The 14373-nt window shown below is 50.0% G+C and overlaps 1 protein-coding gene across 3 annotated transcripts in view; it reads right to left on the reverse strand.

Moving 5' to 3' along the window:
* LOC131684696 (dopamine receptor 2-like) overlaps window positions 1-14373 on the reverse strand; it is a 250964-nt gene continuing 236591 nt past the window's right edge. For all 3 annotated transcript variants that reach the window (XM_058967808.1, XM_058967815.1, XM_058967801.1), the window contains one exon: window positions 1-1771. In XM_058967808.1, the coding sequence (XP_058823791.1) occupies window positions 1-1260 (1260 nt within the window). In that variant the 5' untranslated portion in view covers window positions 1261-1771. The remainder of the gene's footprint in view (window positions 1772-14373) is intronic.

A 14373-nucleotide genomic window follows, 5' to 3' on the forward strand; every position in this document is an offset into this window, starting at 1 on the left:
TCACCTCCGAAAATCCCTGCTCCAACAGGCGTAGATCACCGGGTTCATGCTGGAGTTGATCCACCCGAGCCAGGTGACCACCGCGGACACAATCTCCTCGTGGGCGATGCACTGTATGCAGAACCCGGACAGCAGGTTCACCACGAAGAACGGCAGCCAGCACACGATGAACACCCCCATCACGATACCGAGCGTTTTGGCAGCTTTCTTTTCCTTCGCAAATTTTGCCAGCTTCCGCGAAAGGGAAAAGTTTTTACCCATGTGAGTTCGATGGCGAGCACCCAATCCATTATTCTGCAGCGCCGACAGAGGTTCTTCGTCCGGTTCTTCCGGTGTCGAAGTGGCCGTATGCTGTTGGTGGTCCTGATCGAGCTGTTGCTGATGCTCCCGCCGATGGCTTGGCCGTTCCCTGGTTGTACCCCCACGGTGTATTCTTAACGTAAGCTGGAGTTCACCGGAGGCCATCAGGACCTGTTTGGTGCCCAGTTTGAGCGATCGTGTTTGTATTGCTGCGGCACGGTAGATTCGACAGTACGTGAACACCATCACCAGCAGTGGAAGATAGAACGATATAGTAGAGGAAAACACCAGATAGCCGAGATGTTCGGTGAATGTGCACTTGAATGGAGGCATGTCACCTTCCCGAGCTGCCCGCCACCAGACGATCGCCGGAAAGCTGATCGCACTGGAACAGATCCACACCGCCGCTATCAGGGCTGCCGCTTTTCGTCGGGTCATCTTCATCGGATAGGAGAACGGATCCGTGATGGCCCAGTATCGGTCCAGCGATATTACGCACAGATTCAGTATGGAAGCGGTACTGAAGAGAACGTCCAACGAACGCCAAATATCACACCAATCCTCACCGAAGAACCAGGTATTCTGCAACACCTCGTACAGTGCGGAAAATGGCATCACTACTAGTCCTACGAGACAATCCGCAACGGCCAAACTGGTCACGAAGTAGTTAGTCGCCGTGTGCAGGTACCGTTCACGAATAACTGCCAGAATGACGAGCGAATTGCCGAACACCGTCGCGAAGGAAAACAGGAACAGAAATGCTAACAGTCCGGCCCTGTCGTTCGGCAGGGCCTCCAGGTACATTGAGAAGTTCGGTTCGGTGGTACAGCAGTTGACCACATCCAGTGTCACCGTGTTTTCACCGCCACCACCACCACCAACCGAAACATTGTAATAGGTGAGATTGCTTAGCCTAATCAGTTGCGATAGTTCCCAGTAGAAATCAGTTGCATTATTCATTATTGTGGGCTCTGCGCGTGGGTGGGGAGCTGAAATTGCGGGCCCTAATTATTGCTCAGTTTTCGCGGCCATCGCAAATAGCCAGCATGCTTCAATCTGATTATTACGACCGATAAATTGCTTGTACAATTAGATTTATGTTTTTCGTGTTAATTTTGCAGCAATTATATTTAATTAGTTTTGTCATTAGTCATAAATCCTCCGGGTGACGATTATGGCTTCGGCTTCCATGTTTACAGCGGCGGCGCTCTCGTCGCGCGGTTGATGGTGTTAGCCGTTCTGGTTCTTTCCGCCGAGCCCTCGGCCCCGTACTTGGGACGTCCTTTTCCTACTACTGCACAAATTTCACAAGCCATTTGGCTATCGAATAAATCACTATTATGGCAATAACACAGCGCTGATGATGGTGCAACATTTTCCAGTGATGCTTCCTTCCGTGTGCCAGTGTCGCTGGGATTTTTTTTTTACTTCGTCTTCGGTCCTGCCTCTTCGGTGGTGCTCGTCGACTTGTCTGAAACGAAAAAAAAAATGTTTAACAGAAGACATAAATTAATGGAAAGTCGCCGAATGTGGGTCGCTGCTGGAGCAACGAGTGAAATCTGGAAAATGATAGTTGGGCCACAGACTAACAGACATAACACTCGAAACCAATGCTTCGCCCGCTTTAACGGTCATTTTTAAATATATTTTGGCCTGTGGGCACATTTGCAATTATGGCGCCACTGACATCTGGACAAGCATATGGGGGATAGACCACTAGTGAAAAATTGTTCCCAAATCTGAGAGGTAACCCACCAGCAAATGAGTGTTTGGGACCGTGCATAAAAGGTTCTGGGAAAATTGTCGGATCGATGTTTTTTGAGGAAATTTCCTCATAGTGTTATGTCTGTTAGTCTGTGGTTGGGCATTATATATTCCATTATTGACTTATTTGACGTCTAGGACACCAACACAGTTGCAATCTGTATAGACAACATACATATAACGCTATGTTTTCAATTCGCCATCTGATTTAACCTCATTTGGCAAAAAAAACTACCCGATTTAACCTCAATCTCGCACTAACACAACTCCACATAGATTAGTCAATAACAACGTTTATTCTCAGTCGCTCATACTTGTAGCACATGTCGTTAGGTTGAACAAGGAATGCTGAGTATATTGTTCAAGTATGCATTTCAGGCAGTCGGAACATTTCAAAATGAATTCATTCAAGTAGGATGAATTGATAGAAAAAATGTGAATATACTAATATATCTTCATTAGTATCTGACAGGACATATCAATCACTTATATTTTATATCAGCCAACATAGAGCAGTCTGTTCGAAAAGCGGTAGAAAAATTTAATAAATATAAGGAATTTATATACCCATTCTGACAAAATTTGATTCGTGCTGAATTTCGGGATCGATCCTTATGGTTTCCAGGACCATTGAGTGACCAAACCTTTTCTTTTCCAATTTCGCATCATAATACAAGTATGTATTGACGGTATTGTCATAGAACTACGTATTTGTTTTGCGGTATGAGGGTGCACTTGGTAAATCCAACATAAATAATAGATTACGAAAAGTGGTTATGTTTTGAACGTTTGTAATTCACCCATATCAAGATGAGTTTTCTAAATTTTCACACATATCGCTCAGAAATACTTCTGAGAAAATATTCCAATCGATAAAACTATAGATTTATTAATGTAATGTCGAAAATTTATTTGAATAATGTAAAGCATATCAAATAGAGTAGACGCTCCCTTATCCCTAGAACGGTTTTTTGGGGTACATTTGTACCCCAGAACTATTTGAAATCCCTGTTATTTCGTTACGGTTTATTTTAACTGCAAACAATCCTTATTATAAATCAATTTGATAATTAAACTTCCATAAAAGCAGGTGCAACCTATTTGTTTCACTTGACCAATTTAACAGTGCCTACTTAAAGTTTGTCTGAGGTACAAATGTACCCCACTAAACCGTTTACTTCCAGAACCGCGTACTGCTATACGAGACCGATGCTGGTCAGAAAAGGGTTCCTATTACCGCCGGAGTCCCGCAGGGCTCGATCCTAGGCCCGGTGCTATGGAACCTCATGTATGACGGGGTTCTGAGACTGAAGTTCCCTCCTGGAGTCAAGATCGTCGGCTTTGCTGACGACGTAACCTTGGAGGTCTACGGAGAGTCAATTCCTGAGGTAGAGCTAACTGCAGAACACGCGATCAACACGATGGAGGAATTGATGAGCGCGAGAGGCCTGGAGCTCGCTCAGCATAAGACGGAGGTAGTTATCGTCAACAACCGCAAGTCGGCACAACATGCAGTTATCTATGTGGCAGAAATCGTGATCACCTCACAGCGGAGTCTGAAGTCTCTCGGAGTCATTATAGACGACAAGCTGACCTTCGGCAGCCACGTCGACTATACATGCAAGAGAGCGTCGAATGCTGTTGCGGCACTATCGAGGATGATGTCCAACACCTCAAAGGTGTGCGCCAGTAGACGTAGGCTACTGGCAGGCGTTGCCACATCTATCCTCAGGTACGGCGGCCCGTCATGGTCAAGAGCACTGAGGGTAACCAGCTACCTAAGGAAATTGGAGCGCACCTACCGCGTGATGTGCCTCAGAGTGATATCTGCCTACCGCACGGTATCACACGATGCATCCTGCGTGATAGCGAGCATGATGCCAGTCGGGCTGGTCATCCGGGAAGATGAGGAGTGCTTCGAGCTACGTGGAAATAGAGGAGCCCGCGAGCGCAGGGTGACCTCGATCGCCAGATGGCAGCGTGAGTGGTATAACTATTCGAAAGGCAGGTGGACCCACCGGCTGATACCTAGCATATCGAGCTGGGTGGGCAGACCTCATGGGGAAGTTCACTTCCATCTGACACAATTCCTGTCAGGCCATGGCTGCTTCCGACAGTACCTCCACAGGTTTGGGCACGCGGAGGTCTCTGCCTGCCTTGGTGTAGACGAAACTGCCGAACACATACTGTTCGTATGTCCTCGTTTCGACGTCGAAAGAAGAGCAATGCTCGACGTCTGCGGTTGGGACACAACCCCTGATACCCTTATTCAGCGATGTGTCAAGCGGTGGAGAAGTGGAACGCAGTCTCGACTGCAACCACCCAGATTGCCTGTAGGCTACAGGGGCGCACCGAGCAACAGACGACCGGCACGACTAACTAGTGATTGGTTAGTTGGAGTGAAAAAGGCCGAGCGCAGAAAAGTGAGTGCTGAGGCAGGTTTGGCGCAGCGACTGGCAACCGCGTAAGGGGTAAACCCAGCCACCCCGAAGCAAGGCAGAAGAGCGAGTGTATAGGCGTATATGTGGACTGCCCCATGCCAAGATGGGAGGGTCGTAGCGTTGTATGTTGGGACTTAGCTATCGATGCCTCGTGGCGTGGCAGAGGAGTGAAAGGGTGAGCACAAAAGTCAGCCTCACAGGGTATGAAAACGGTGAGCACCCAAGTAAGCCTCACATGCCAGAAGTGGGGCCTAAGAAAAATGTCCCACATGGAATGCCAGGGGGAGTGACAGGGGTGTAATAGAGTGGTACGATTGAGAGTGAACCAGGTGATAGGGTGAGCATCGAAGTCAGCCTCGCAATGAACGAAAAAAATGAGCACAAAAGTAAGCCTCATGTGGAGTGTTTGAGAGTGAATCAAGGTGTGACAGAGAGAGCACCCAAGTAAGCCTCATACAGGACGTATGGACGCGTGAGCGAGAGTGAATGAGTACATCAAGTACAGCCATCCCCCCAGAAGTAATACCGAGAGGTAGTCCCTGGGTGGAACAATGGCGGAGCCTAATGGAATTTAGTCGGAGTAGTTGAAAACAACGACGCCGTCGTTCTACATTTATCCGCGGACAGACGGAATCCTCCATCGACGTCACTATCTGCTCGGAAATGCTGGCAGGCAGTTGTGAGTGGGCTGTTCTTGCCGATCCATGCACCAGTGACCACTTCCCTATTCAAATTCCGTACGCCCAGACGCCACCTGCAATAACCCGTCGAAGGCGGTGGTTCTACGATCGGGCGGACTGCTTTCGCTACGAATAGACCGTCGACGACCTTATCAATCGGAACAAGTCATACACTCAGGACGAACTCATCAAAATCTTCAATCTGGCTGCTGTTTCCTGCATGCCCAGGACAAGTGGTAACCCTAACAGGCAGTGCACTGGTGGTGTTTTTTTTTTTTTTTTTTTTTTACAATGGAGAAGACCTTTATGTCCTAGCCCAGTACACGTGCTAACGGTAGGGTCCAATCTACCACACGGGGTGCACTGGGGGCGTGTCGGACTCGAATGGTGACCAGCCATTAATACCGACTAAACTCCATTGGGCTCCGCCATCATTCCTCCCAGGAACTACCTCTCGGTATTACTTCTGGGGGGATGGCTGTACTCAATGTACTCATTCACTCTCACTCGCGCGATCATACATCCTGTATGAGGCTTACTTGGGTGCTCTCTCAATCACACTTTGATTCACTCTCAAACACTCCCACATGAGGCTGACTTTTGTGCTCACCTTTTACGTTCCATGCGAGGCTGACTTGTGTGCTCACCTTACTCATTCCTTGCTAGGCTTACTTTTGTGCTCGCCCTACCCATACATGTGAGGCTGACTTGGGTGCTCACCCTATCACCTGATTCACTCTCAATCGTGCCACTCTATTGTACCTTTGTCACTCCCTCTGGCATCCCATGTGGGACATTTTTCTTAGGCCCCACTTCTGACATACCATGCGAGGCTGACTTTTGTGCTCACCTTTTTCATTCCTTGCTTGCTACCAACCTGTGAGGCTGACTTTTATGCTCACCCTTAACATGCAGTGTGAGACTGACTTGGATGCTCACCCTTTCACTCCTCTGCCACGCCATGAGGCATCGATAGCTTAGTTCCAACATACTACGCTACGACCCTCCCGTCTTGGCATGAGGCAGTCCACTTATACGCCTATACACTCACTCTTCTGTCTTGCTTCGGGGTGGCTGGGTTTACCCCTTACGCGGTTGCCATTCGCTGCGCCAACCAACCTCGGCATGAACAGACCATTCACTCTCTTATTTTGCGCTTGGCCTTTTTCGCTCCAACTAACCAATCACTAGTTAGCCGTGCCCGCCGTCTGTTGCTCGGTTCGCCAGATTACCTGTAGCCTACTGGCAATCTGGATGGTAGCAGCCGAGACTGCGTTCCACTTCTCCACCGTTTGACACATCCGCTGGATAAGGGTATCCGGGGTTGTGTCCCAGCCACAGACGTCAAGCATTGCTCTTCTTTCGACGTCGAACCGATGACATACGAACAGTATGTGTTCGGCAGTTTCATCTACACCTGGGCAGTCCGGGCAGACTGGGACCTCCGCGTGTCCGAACCTGTGGAGGTACTGACGGAAACAGCCATGGCCTGACAGGAATTGTGTCAGGTGGAAGTGAACTTCCCCATGGGGTCTTCCCACCCAGCTCGATATGCTAGGTATCAGCCGGTGGGTCCACCTACCTTTCGAGGAGTTGTCCCACTCACGCTGCCATCTGGCGACCGAGGTCACCCTGGTGCGCTCGCGGGCTCCCCTATTTCCACGTAGCTCAAAGCACTCCTCATCTTCCCGAATGACCAGCCCGACTGGCATCATGCTCGCTATCACGCAGGATGCATCGTGTGATACCGTGCGGTAGGCAGATATCACTCTGAGGCACATCACGCGGTAGGTGCTCTCCAGTTTCTGTAGGTAACTGGTTACCCTCAGTGCTCTTGACCATGACGGGCCGCCGTACCTGAGGATAGATACGGCAACGCCTGCCAGTAACCTACGTCTACTGGCGCACACCTTTGAGCTGTTGGACATCATTCTCGATAGTGCCGCAACAGCAGTCGACGCTCTCTTGCACGTATAGTCGACATGGCTGCCGAAGGTCAGCTTGTCGTCTATAATGACTCCGAGAGACTTCAGACTTCGCTGTGAAGTGATCGCGACTTCTCCCACATGGATAACTGCATGTTGTGCCGACTTGCGGTTGTTGACGATAACTACCTCCGTCTTATGATGAGCGAGCTCCAGGCCTCTCGCGCTCATCCATTCCTCCACCGTGCTAATCGCGTGTTCTGCGGTTAGTTCTACCTCAGGAATTGACTCCCCGTAGACCTCCAAGGTTACGTCGTCGGCAAAGCCGACGATCTTGACCCCAGGAGGGAACTTCAGTCTCAGAACCCCGTCATACATGAGGTTCCATAACACCGGGCCTAGGATCGAGCCCTGCGGGACTCCGGCGGTAATCGGAACCCTTTTCTGACCGGCATCGGTCTCGTATAGCAGTACGCGGTTTTGGAAGTAACTTTCCAGGATCCGGTACAGACCCACCGGTAGGCTAAGCCGGTGTAACGAGAGCGCGATGGCATCCCAGCTTGCGCTGTTGAATGCATTCTTCACGTCAAGTGTCACTAACGCACAGTATCGAATACCTCGCCTTTTTCGTTGGATCGCTATCTCGGCAGTATTTATCACTGAGTTGAGAGCGTCCACTGTGGACTTACCCTTCCGAAAGCCAAACTGGTTGCTTGACAGACCGTCCGTACCTTCCGCGTACGGGGTGAGCCTGTTGAGGATGATCCTCTCAAGCAGTTTGCCAGTCGTGTCTATCAGACAGATTGGTCTGTACGCCGATGGGTCGCCTGGCGGCTTCCCGGGCTTCGGCAACAGCACCAGTTTCTGCCTTTTCCATCTATCGGGGAAACGGCACTCGTCAAGGCATCTCTGCATAGCTAGCCTGAACATGTTCGGGTTCGCTATGATCGCTGCCTTGAGAGCGTTGTTCGGGACTCCATCCGGCCCTGGAGCTTTGTTCATTGCTAGGGATTTAGCCACTGCGAGTAGTTCTTCGTTCGTCACTGGAGCCACCATTTCGACCGTGCCCGCACTGTCTCGTAGTGCAGGTGGCCAGGGGCTTGTGGCTCGAGACGGGAAGAGTACTTCGATAATCGTTGCCAACCGGTCCGGAGACCGTTCAGGGGGTGAGGAGCCCCCTTTGGTCTTGGCCATCACAATCCGGTAGGCGTCACCCCACGGATTCGCGTTGGCACTCTCACACAGGTTGTCGAAACACGCTCTCTTGCTGCTTTTAATAGCCTTGTTAAGGGCTAATTTCGCAGCTCGAAACGCTTCACGGCGGTTCTCTCTTGCATCCTCGGTGCGAGCTCTTTGCATCCTACGTCTAGCTCTGAGACAGGCTGACCGTAGAGCTGCAATCTCGGCACTCCACCAGTATACCGGGCATCTACCGTTTCTTGGCAGTGTTTTTCTCGGCATAGTGGCGTCGCACGCGCGTGATAGAACAGCTACCAGCGCATCCCCGCTTAGACTGTCGGTGTTGGCCTCCAGTCCCAGGGCCGCGGTGAAAGCTTCGCTGTCGAAGTGATTGGACTTCCACCCGCGTACCTGACAGGGATCTCCCGCCCTCGGATGCTGCACACCATAGTTGATCTTAAAGCGGATTGCTAAATGATCGCTATGGGTGTAGCCCTCGTCTACCCTCCATTCCATGCCTGGAGCCAGACTCGGGCTGGCAAAGGTCAAATCAATCCACGCCTCCACTCCGTTTCTACGGAATGTACTAGCGGAGCCATCATTAGCTAGCACAGTATCGAGTTTCGCAAACGCTTCCATTAGCGCTTGACCCCTGCTATTTGTACAGCGGCTGCCCCACTCCACTGCCCAAGCGTTGAAGTCTCCCGCTATTACTACCGGTTTCCGGCCCACGAGGTCCGACGAGAGCCTGTCGATCATCTGGTAGAACTGTTCTATTGGCCACCTTGGTGGGGCGTAGCAGCTGCAATAGAACACACCATTGATCTTGGCAATCGCCACACCCTCGGCGGAGGGGTGTATTACCTCTTGAACCGGGAACCTTCCCGTTGTACAGATTGCCACCATTCCAGACCCGTCCGACACCCAATTGCCGTTGCCGGCAGGGATACTGTACGGGTCTGATAAGAGGGCGACGTCTGTCCTCGACTCCGAGACCGACTGCCACAGCAGCTGTTGGGCTGCTGCACAATGGTTAAGATTTAGCTGTGTGACTCTCACGGCTTCTTCTTATTTAACTCGCCGAAGGGACACGAAGGTCCGCCCATAGCATGTTTATGGGCTTGCTTCTTGCTGGTGCAGATAAGGCACTTATATGCCTTAGTGCACCCCCGCTCTTTATGCCCCTCCTCGCCGCATCGACGACATAGCTTGCTCCTGTCTAGGCCTTTACATTCGTAAGCTTTATGGCCGGATTCTAGGCACCGATAGCACCTGTCCACTGAAGGCGGCTGGGGTATACTAATAGGGCATACCGACCAGCCGATCTTCAGCTTCCCTTTCTCGGTTACCTTTTTGGCATCCGCATTGAGTAGCCTGAGGTAGACTACTTGGGTGCCAGAGGATCCGTCCCTCAATCGCACAGAGGCCCGCTCGATTGTGACGCCGCAGTGCTCCTTGACGGCTGCGACGACGTCTTCTGCGGTCGCGAACTCGTCCAAGTGCTTGCACTGGAGAGTTGTTTCCGCACCTAGCGACCTAATTTGGGCGCCCTCGCCAAGGACCTCTTGAGCCAAGGCCTTATATATTGCACTTGATTGTGCGCCTCGCTTCAGCACCAGGAGCATCTCTCCCGTGTTGGTGCGTCTTACGCTACGCACATCCTGCCCAAGGGCCGAGAGGCTTTCGGCCGCCTTCATCGATTTAAGGACATCGGCGTATTTGTCCTTGTCGGTTTTTAACCACAAGGCTTCGCCTCTGTCCTTGGCCTTCCTCGCAGGCCGCGGTACCTCCGGTTTCGGTGCCGGCTTTTTCTTGGTAACCAGCGTCCAGGGGTTTGAGCCCCCCTGCCCCGGTTGTGCCGGGTTGCTGGTACCATCGCTCTCCACAGCGAGGTCACTCTCGCCCTCGCTTACCTCACCCAGGCGGCGTTTGACCTTGACGGTTGCACGCCGAGTGGTGTCGGTTTTGGCACCCTCTCCTGGCGACTTCCTAGGGCGCTTCGCATTCGATGCCGTCTTGCGATTGCCCTTTCCTTTTCCCTTCGAGGGGAACTCGGTCGCCGCTCCGATCGACGTGGCTGCTCCGTAGAAGGTAAAGGCCACTGTCTGTGAACCTCTATTGACCTTCTCTCTTTCCTCCCTATTGGAGGCCACTGTCTGGGTTTCTCTGTCGGGCCTCTCCCGACATTCCACCCTCTCAACATATGCCTGCTGTTCCTGTCTTGCGACACGAACAGCTTTCCGGAGCTCCAGAAGGCTCAACTTCAACTCCTTGGCTATGTTCTGCTTTGCGCTAGCGAAGTCGATTATAGCATCGAGTTGCTTCGCTACTTTGCGCATCGCAGCTATTGGCCCCTCCGATGCATTGGTAGGGGTATTGCCTACCGCTGCTGGGGGGTCACTGGTGCTTTCGAGTACAGCACTCATCGTTCCACTACTCTCCCCACGGGGGGGAGACCTCGCCAAACCACCTCTAGCGAAGGGGTTTGGCACCTCCGTCTGTTTATTTTTATTTTTATTTTGCTCCATGAAAAGTCCCACGAGTAGCGCGAGAAATATATGTCCGCCACGCCAGAGCTCCGCATTAGCGTGGTAAGGGACGCTTACTGTGGGGGTTGCCCAGGTACCCCACAGGCTCCGTTAACGATCGAGCATCTTTTTCACCCCCTCGATCACTCATCCCTCGGCACGGGTCGCTTCACGCCTTGGAATTGGGGTTATGCCCTACCTTGCTTTACGTGGTGATCTCGGCCCGGATCATCACAACCATCCTCCTTTACCAGGGCTTTGGACCTGTAGCTCTGGATCTCAATAGTTCCATGTACGTATATTATTACAGACATGCCACTATTGGGATCCGTCATTCGCTAGCGGAGCACTGGTGGTGTACAGAAGTCAAGAAAGCAATCAGAGTACGCTGAATTGTGCTGCGGGCACTGAAGAAGACTTCTATAGACAACCCACACCGAAACCAGCGAGCTGACTTCAGAAAGGCCAAAAGTGAGGCCAGGAAAGCGGCAAAGGAGACAAAAACACCAGCTGGGCCAGATTTTTGGAAGAACATATCTCAAGACTCATCGACTTCAGAACTCTGGCGGATAGTTAACGCTCTAAACAGAAGCGGTGGCACAGTGGCTACCCTATCGCCGTTAACTGGTGCACGACGATCGATCCTACAGGCATTCCATTGGTTACAAACTAGGCACGCACTTCGCCTCCCTATCCGCAGACACCCAAGTTGCGTTCCTGAGAATCCTGCAAAGGTCTCAGAGCAGACCCGTTCGTTTCGAACCTGATTCAGGTCAAGTACGGCACTAGAATCGGTACACGGAAAATCTGCGGATTGGATGACATTGGTTAACGGCATCTGGAGCGGTGAATCGATGTCCGCTTCATGGAAGGAAGCCCAGAGTAATCCCCATCTCAAAGCGATGTCAGGGGAACAGAACGCCAGATGATTTCCGCCCCATCATTTTACTCACTTGCTTTGCCAAGGCGATGGAGCGAATGGTCAACAGGACAACAGATGGCTAATGGACGTACTGGGCGAGCGCAAACTTCTGGATCATTACCAGTTCGCGTTCCGAAGTGGGGCTGGAACCGGTGCCTACCTCGCCAGCCTCGGAGAGGTGGTACGCCAATATGTAACCGACGGCCTGCATGCCGACATCGCGATACTCGACGTTGCGAAGGCATATAATACCGTGTGGTGTTCTATAGTGGAATTAAACGGAAGACATCCGTCTTAACGGGATTAACCTGTGGTACCGCGTAGTACTGCAATAGCTGGCCAACTGGGGACATGGGCCGCTTCCTAAGCGACTACATGTCCGACCGAACATTCCGCGTAGGAATCCGGTGGGAGGGGGGGAAGGCTTTCCGGAGGCCAATGGCGTCCCCCGTGGATCTATTCTCGCTGTAACACTGTTCCTGGTGGCCATGAATTCTTTGTTCGCCAGCCTGCCGGCGGGGATGTATGTTTTAGTCTACGCTGACGACATCGTGCTGGTCGCCTTAGGAAGGACCATCGGACGAACCCGTCGTGAACTTCAAACCGCCGTAAGCGCGGTCAGCCGATGGTCGGTTTTAACATGGCATGGTTCGTAGGTTTGGGAGACGTTAAAATAATGAAAGACGATGTACTTATGATCAGATAACGACGGTTCGAGCTCAATGGGTACGAGACAGTTTGCCAACTCATGCGCAATACCGTCAGAGCAGAGAGTTACATCTAACACCTATTCGTGCAAATGTTGTTTTCCTACTTTGAGTATATGCAGGTTAGTGCCACTTAAGTATACCATCAATTCGGTGCCTCTTAAATTGACATCTGCGCTAACCCAAATTATCTGATGGGCATTTGCTGAGTATGAGTGGAAACCCATTTCTGCCACGGTATGATATACCCCTTTTGGAATAATCAAAAGGAGATGGTTCGGTACGTGCTTGATTGGAATGACATTGATAGATAAATGGTAAACGAAAAATTCAGATTCGAGTCTTTATTCAGAGATTCGACGGAGCCGGTGGTTGAGTGGTAAGCGTGACTGACCCCAATTAGTCTAGGTTCAATCTTAGCCGAGATCGTTGAGATTTAAAGCCATTCGTCCCCGGTCTATGAGTCACCAACTTTTACTCATTTTTTGACAAGATACGGTTTTTTCACAAATGAGTAGATTTGACGCGTTTCTGACAAAAACCGTACTCGTCAAAAATGTGTAAAAGTAGCTGAGAGTAGTCGGGATGATGTCGTACAGATGTCGGATGGAGATGACCTACTTCGATCAGACATCATATTGAACTAACAAAAAAAAATTTACTCAAGTTTGAGTAAAAGCGTTTTAGTTGCAATGAGTAGCTGAGGATAAGCGTGTATCATGTTGTATCCCATTATAGAGTCTGTGGAATTGTAGAGTCCCGTAAAGAGGAATGTGCAACACTGCCTAAAATGATCCCCTCTTCTTTGTTCCTGGTACCCACAGTTTTTGCTGTAACTTTGGGAGACTTCAACCGAGTTACACAGTGAAGTGAATTGAGAACCTACTGTTTCCTAGCTTATAGCACTTTATTCATAATACTTTTCCATGTAATTTATTTTACATTGTTACAAAAAAGTATAATAAACTGAATACAGTGTCTTATGTAGGCGATTGAAATATTTCACCATGATATTCTTTTTGTCAACACTAATACTTTTCTTGTATGTTCTCCGCTGAGTGCATATAAGAAGAGTGACGACACTGTCAAAATTGGAACAATGTTTATTTGTCAGTGTCATTCCAAACGAGACAAATCCATGTATTTTGAAGGGTCGTTTGTTCGTTTGGAATATTACTGACAGATAATCATGACAGTTGTCTTCACTCTCCTTACATACACTCTGGTTCTCCGAAAGAAGAATGTTTGTTTATCTGACTGTTCGATAGGTAGATTTGGCTTCACTCTGTGCGAGCCTTTATAACATAAACAACACCTTTGTCCCATTACTTTGACATGTGTGTACCCGGGGCAATAAATGTCAAACTAATACAATGAGGTATATATAGGTGTGGCAGAGCACACGGTTTGCTAGTGTTGGCAACCAAAAATATGTAAACAATCCAGAAGCACAACGGGTCGACGTCATACCGGTCACACGATTAAATGGGAGCGGAATGACCGGTATGACAGCAAGTCGCAAACTGTTTAAATCGCCTGACCATGTTCGTCCGCATTTTTTTTGCCCGGGATGCGACGAAACGCAAACTGCCTCTGTACTCGTATGTGCGACAGTTTCTACGACGATTGGTAATTTCTCCCGGTCAAAAAATGCGGACGAACATGGTCAGGTGATTTAAAAAGTTTGACGTTTGAGTCAACTCGCCTGTGCTAATTGCCCCTCGGAACAAATGCAATTTGCGAATTCGATTTAAAGGCAATTTCAACACTTACAGAAATTTTCTGCCGGCTGAAATGGATTTGGTTGCTTTTGCATTTTTCAAGCATGGTGGTTCTTGGTTGGCTTAAGCTTAAAATTGTTTTTTGAATAATTGGTGTGTTCTCACTTGTACTTAGTTTGTCTAGTGCACTTCATTTAACCAACAAA

Source organism: Topomyia yanbarensis, chromosome 1 (genome assembly GCF_030247195.1).
Source record: "Topomyia yanbarensis strain Yona2022 chromosome 1, ASM3024719v1, whole genome shotgun sequence".
In the NCBI taxonomy this organism is placed as follows: Eukaryota; Metazoa; Arthropoda; class Insecta; order Diptera; family Culicidae; genus Topomyia; species Topomyia yanbarensis.